Source organism: Cynocephalus volans, chromosome 11 (genome assembly GCF_027409185.1).
Source record: "Cynocephalus volans isolate mCynVol1 chromosome 11, mCynVol1.pri, whole genome shotgun sequence".
NCBI lineage: Eukaryota > Metazoa > Chordata > Mammalia > Dermoptera > Cynocephalidae > Cynocephalus > Cynocephalus volans.
Window position 1 is genome coordinate 55901462 of NC_084470.1, and position 6091 is coordinate 55907552.

At 54.3% G+C, this 6091-nt stretch overlaps 1 protein-coding gene across 1 annotated transcript; it reads right to left on the bottom strand.

The window, feature by feature from the left end:
* Positions 1-3903: 3903 nt before the first annotated feature.
* TMEM158 (transmembrane protein 158) lies at positions 3904-5445 on the bottom strand. Its single transcript, XM_063115119.1, has one exon. It carries the CDS (start codon positions 5443-5445, stop codon positions 4561-4563), a length of 885 nt encoding a protein of 294 aa, XP_062971189.1. The 3' UTR covers positions 3904-4560.
* Positions 5446-6091: the final 646 nt, after the last annotated feature.

Below are 6091 nucleotides of genomic sequence, written 5' to 3' on the forward strand. Positions count from 1 at the left end.
AAAGGCAGAGGCACTGTCTAAAGAGGAGGACTGCCCTGGGGTGGAGAGGGGGCAGCAGAAAGCCTACCGGCGAGAGACCAGAGGGGAGACAGAACAGGCTTTGCTGAGTATCCCTGGCGAGGTGTATGAGAACAGCTTGCCCTGTGACCTGGGTGAGTGGCTTTCCCTCCCAGTGTCCCAAGGGAAAGGCCCAGCCATGGACTGAATGTCATTTACATGGCTCTTAATTCTCCCAGTCCTTGTAGCTTGAAACCTTTTAACCTAGCTAGGCAATGGAAGATCCTTGCCCCCAGTGAGAGGAAGAACAGGACAGTGAAGACCCACCCTCTTCTTGCCCCTGCTGTTAGTGAACTTGGAAGAGGGGCTAGGCCAGGAGAGCTGGGATGCGTGTTCTGGCCCCTTCTCCATTCCTTTCTCCCCATTTAGATTCTAACTCTTCTCCCATCCCTCAAGATTCCTAGAACACAGGGATCCAGACTGCATTGTGGTCCAAGTCTTCCAAACTGAGTTCTTTTGGGAACTCCCCTCTCAAACTTTGGAAAGCTACCAGGCTGATGATAGGATAGATAGAAAGATACCAGGCTGCCTGTAAGATCCCCCGGGGTAGTTTCTAGTGTGGGCAGGTGATGAGAGTGTCACAGGAGAGTCTAGAGTGGGCAGTCCTAGGATGAATCCTTCATCTACTCACCAAACGAAGTCCTGGGATTCTTCTGGGCAGCCTGTAGGACACACAGGAATGGCATGCTGGGAGTTGTGGTTACCATTAACGTTGCTTACTGATGTCAGTTTCTCCTCTCTCTGGACACCTGGAAATGTGAACTTCTTGGCTCTATTGTGATTGGGTGGGTACACATGACTGGTCCTAATAAATGAGCAGAAAAGATGTGACTTCCTGGCTGGAGCATTGGATTGCCTGTGTGAAACCCTACAGTTTCCTTCCTCCTACCCAAATGAGAGTGGCCACATTATGGAGTTGAGTCACCTTCGACCTGGGTCCCCAAATGATTCCAAGGGTCAGAGCCCCTGCCAACTTTGGACATGTAGCATGAGCAAGGTATAAAACTTTCTTGTGTTAAGCCATGAGAAGTTGGGGTTATTACTGCAGCATAACCCAGTGAGTCCTGACTGATAAGGTCAAATGAGAGGAAAGAAACACAACCTTCTTCTTTTGACATGTTTATCTATGAAGGGCGATGATTGAATGGCATTGGGGGACATTTCCCATCATTACTGATTGTGGATATTAGAGAATTATCCAGATAAGAGGGAAAAAAATTGTGTGACCTGAGTAAAGGAATGTTAATAATAATCATTTATGTGATGTGTTCCTCTATGTGCCTGATGACTGCATGGCTAGAACAGTTCTGCATGTCTTTAGGTAAATTGCCGGTCACAGGTTGGGTTCCAGAAGAAGCGGGCTGTGAGATAGACACAGTGTACAGGAGGCTTACTGGGGAATGCCCTTGCATTAATGCCTGTGGTAGAGAAGGGATGGGCGGAGGCAGAAGCGGGCTGTTTTATGTCTCCACGGAAGCCTCATCCTATCCAGGGGTAAACTTTCTCTCAGGAGAAGCAAAAATAACTGAGAATGATGATTTATACTGGGGACATAGCTATATCACCGGCAACCCGAGCTGTCCCCAGGAAGCTTTATAAATGGGCTGGAATCGCAGGATTCCGTGCGCATGCGTACACGGGTAAGAAGGCACTTTCAAAGAACTACTGATTGGTGGTTAGTAAGATGGAAGTGTTGGAAGTGTTCCACTGCTGAGATGATGCAAATCAAACTGACTAGAGGGCACAGACCCCACAGCCGAGCTTGCAGTCCCTGACTTCCTTCACCCAGTGAGCGATCCCAAGTGAAAGAGACCAAAAGAACCTACTGGCTCTGCCTTCACTTTCTAGAACTAACCAGTCCAGTCCAGTCCATTGGTTTTATACATACACACAAACAATGCAGCCTCCACTGACAATTCTGAGAATCTCCCTTTAGTAAGCTGTATTGCAACAGCGATATTATTTCAAACCTACTCTAAAAAGGTGTTCATAGGGCCGAGCCTGTGGCGCACTCGGGAGGGTGCTGTGCTGGGAGCGCAGCAACGCTCCCAGCGGCCGCGGGTTCGGATCCTATATAGGAATGGCCGGTGCACTCACTGGCTGAGTGCCGGTCACGAAAAAAGAAAAAAATAAAAAATAAAAAATAAAAAGGTGTTCATTAGGACCCATCACACACACACACACACACACACACACACACAATTCTATTAAGTGCCTCAGTTTCTCATTTTAAATTAATGCTATCTGGCTCCTTTGGGTTTGTAGCTATACAAAAAATCTGACAGTGGCTGGGACAGGTCGACAGAATTCCCCTAGGAAAGGAAGTTTCCAGTGACGAAAGATACCATTCAGAGAGGAGACGGAAGTCCTGGGTCTTAGCTCTGCCTCATGTAGCTGTGTGATTATAGGCAATGCCGAACATCTCCGAGCCTTAGTTTCCATCTTGGAAAAAAGCAGGGAGCATGACTGTGTGTGTGTGTTGTACTAAAAAAACAATGTGCTTTCAAAAATTACAAACACTATCATTATATTAAAATCTATCAAGATTAGCAAAGTTATTGATTTTCTCCTGCTAATTACCACAGGTTTGGACTAGAGTGAAATTCACGACCTACCTTGCTTTGGAACGTATAAAGATTTGCAGTGACTTGCTAGACTAGCGGACTTGCATTACACCAAACTTATTCAATGTCATGACAAGGAGATAGAGGAAGTCTACGACCCCACCCCCACCTCTCTCAGGGATTGACCTTTGCCAGATATGTCCCAAGACCCCAAAGAGCCAGAGGGGCAGCTGAAGCTGCAGGGCAATGATCCAGCCTCTTTCAGACATATTCCTGGGGGTGAGGGATGAGGGGTGGGGTAGTGGAAGTATCCCATTTCTTTGATATAACAGAGACACTTCAAGATCAAAGGAGGTAACATATATTTAAAGGTTCCCTTCTACTAGCACACAGCACTTTTCAAGCTCGAGATGCATCAGAATCCCTTGGAGGGCTTGTTAAAAAAACAGATCCCTGGGCCCTATCCCTGAGTTTCTGGTTATAAGTCCAGGGTGGGGACCAAGTTCTGCATCTCTAGCAAGTTCCCAGGTGGTGCTGATGTGGCTGGTCTACAGAACTATAGCCATAGAACAATCTCAATTAGCCATTCAAAAGTGAGGAGGAGATGGAGCAAGGAAAAGCAGCTTTAAAAACTTTTCTAAAAACAATTTTTTAAAAACCGTTTTTACATTAAATCCATTTAAGGACTTTTCCATTACTCTTCTGAAAATTTGTAAGAAACTGAAACTACCGCGTAGCAGACACTATAACATGGAAACCAGTAGTGAAAAAAGTCTTGTGATCGTTAACTATTTATTTCCCAAGACGATTTATTCTGTTTTTTAAAAAATCTCATTAATGCCAAGGTAATATCTCAGATTTTAAAAAGAGCATTTGAAATGTGCTTATCTGCTAAAATTTACTCATGAAAACGAGTCATTTCCAGGAAAGACACCTGGCTCAGAGGAACTACTGATTTCAGCATTTTAACAGTTGACTGGGTATTTTGCAGAACTTGAGACAGTGAGTAAAAAGATAGATCAGGTAAGACCCTATTTGCCACTGTGACGGGGGTGGGGGGTGGGGGTGGGTGCTGGGGGCCAGTGTGGTGAGAAGTAAAACAGTCACTACTAGGGCAAGTCACATGCTTTCCACTCCTACCTCTCCCAGCCAGGTAAGGGAGACAGAATTAGACCTTCTCCAACTTTTTGGAGATTCCCTCCCTCACGTTTCAAGGTAACATCTTGCAATTTTTGGATCCCTTTCCCTAAATCAAATAAAGAAAAAGCTACGTACGCATCTCTGGAGGAAAATGTCTGTATTAAAAGCCAAAAAAACCACATACGTACAAGAAGAAACGCCCACCAGGCCGCGTCACTGGGGAGATCAACTTGGAAAAGGTTCATTAAGTTCATTTTCAGCGGTAACAATATCTCGGTGGTAAATCCTACCCGTGCCCTCCCCCCCTTTTAAAATAAATTTAAAAACAACAAACTTCAAATACAACTATATTCGGATACAAAGAGCCCCTCTTACTACAGCAATAGCAATTTAATCTTTTTGTTTTGTATTTTTTTTTTTACTAAAACTTTCATTTAAAACAGTTATTAAATATATAAAACAAATACACAGGATCTGGTCGTGTTCTGCCATGAATCTAGGGCACGTGGGTGCGGGAGGGAGGCGGGCAGGGGATACGACGGCGGGGAAAGGGCCCCCTCTGACTCCTCTCTGTCCTCGGGGCTGCGAACCCCACCCTTCAGCCCAAGGGCTTGCATCTGCTTTTCGGAACCACAAGCGCAGCACAAACCTCGCTTTGCAAACACGCGGGGGCATCTCCCGCGGCCCCCTCCCCTGAAGAACTAACGATAACTACGGCACGAAGCACACTGGCCGAGTCTCCGGGCGGGAAAGGCACCCGCGGGCGCGGACACAGGGCGCACAGGAGGAGGGGAGCGGGTCACTTGGTCGTCGACCCCGAGGTGACAGCCGCCGCCGCGGCGGCGGCGGCGGCAGCAGCGGCGGCCGCCGCGGTGGTCCCCGCGGGCACTGCGGCGGGGGCGGCCGCGGTGGCGCCGGCGGTGGTCCGGCGCTGCTCCATGCCGTTGGGCAGGAAGCCGGCGATGATGGGCACCGGCCAGATGAGGGCGGCCACGCTCCACACGACGATGACCAGGGTCATGAAGCAGGCCACCAGCGTGGACTCGATGGGCTTGCGGTTCAGCCGCCAGCCCGGCTCGCCCTGCAGCTCCTCCAGGCTGAAGTCCAGGCAGCAGAAATGCAGCGGCTCTCCCTGCAGCCACAGCGGCCCGACCGGCTCGGCCGCGGGGTAGGCGGGCAGCGCGGTGGGCGCCCCGGCGGTGGCGGTGGCGCCGGCGGCGGCGGGTCGGAGGCGGCCGGGGCGGCGGCCGCGCACCCAGCCGCAGCCCACGCAGAGGCGCAGGTCCTGCTGCGCGCCGCCCGCCGCCAGCCCCAGATGCTCGATGAGCAGCGGCGGCCCGACGCGGTGGAAGGCGGCGGCGAAGAAGGCGCGGCCGTGCGCGTTGGTGGAGAAGAGCAGCAGGTCGCACTGGAAGCCCCGCGGGCGGCCCCAGCGCACGAGCAGCGAGCTCAGCATCTGCCGCTGCACGCTGATGTTGCACGGCGCCGCCGCCGCCTCCTCCGGGCCCGGGCGCTCGGGCGCCGCGGAGGCCAGCAGCCGCGGGGCGGCGGCCTCGCCCGCGGACGACGCGTTCACGGAGGCGTTGGGGGGCGCCCCGAGGAGGCCCGGCGCGTCCGCGGCCCCGCCGCGGGCGGGCGGCAGCGGGCAGGCGGCGGCCAGCAGCGCGGCGAGCAGAGGCAGCATGGCCTGCGGCGGGCGCCTACGCGCGCGGGGCCGGCGGCGGCTGCATGGCGTGCGGGCGATGGGCCGGCGAGCGGACGGCGGGACGGCGGCGGCCGGGCGGAGTGTGGTCGCGGGATTCTGCCGGCCCGCGGGGGCGGCGCGGAGGCAGCGGCGGCGGCTGCTTGCTCCGCGCGGAGATTCCTCCACGCCCGGCCGCGCCTGGGGTTCCCCGCCGCCCCCGGCGCCGGGGCCCTCGGACGGCCGGGCTGCTGTGCGGGCCAGGCGTTCGCCCGGAGCAGGATTCCCCGGCTCGGCCCCGCCTCCCGCGCGCCTCGCCCCGCCCCGCCCCGCCCTCCGCTCGCCCGCCTCTGAGACTCGGGGCGGGGCCGGGATCCACGCGCCCGGCGGGGAGAGGGGGGATCGCCGGGGCTGGCCCGCGGGCGGGCCGGGAGGGACGCGAGACTGGGCGCGAGGGCGGAGGAGGTCTGCTGCGCGCCGGCCCCCAGGCGACCCGGGACAACTGCGTCCTCAGAGGGCTCCGAGACCATCCCTTTGTCACTGCTGAGGGGAGCCTACGAGGTCTTGCCTTAGTGGTCATCTGGACCCTCTCGTTTTACAGAACGGGAGACTGAGGCCGAGAGAGGGGAAGGGGCCTTTCTAGACCACC

Excerpts from the sequence above, each read along its gene's own strand:
- TMEM158 (XM_063115119.1), bottom strand. The coding sequence starts at position 5,445 with ATGCTGCCTCTGCTCGCCGCGCTGCTGGCCGCCGCCTGCCCGCTGCCG.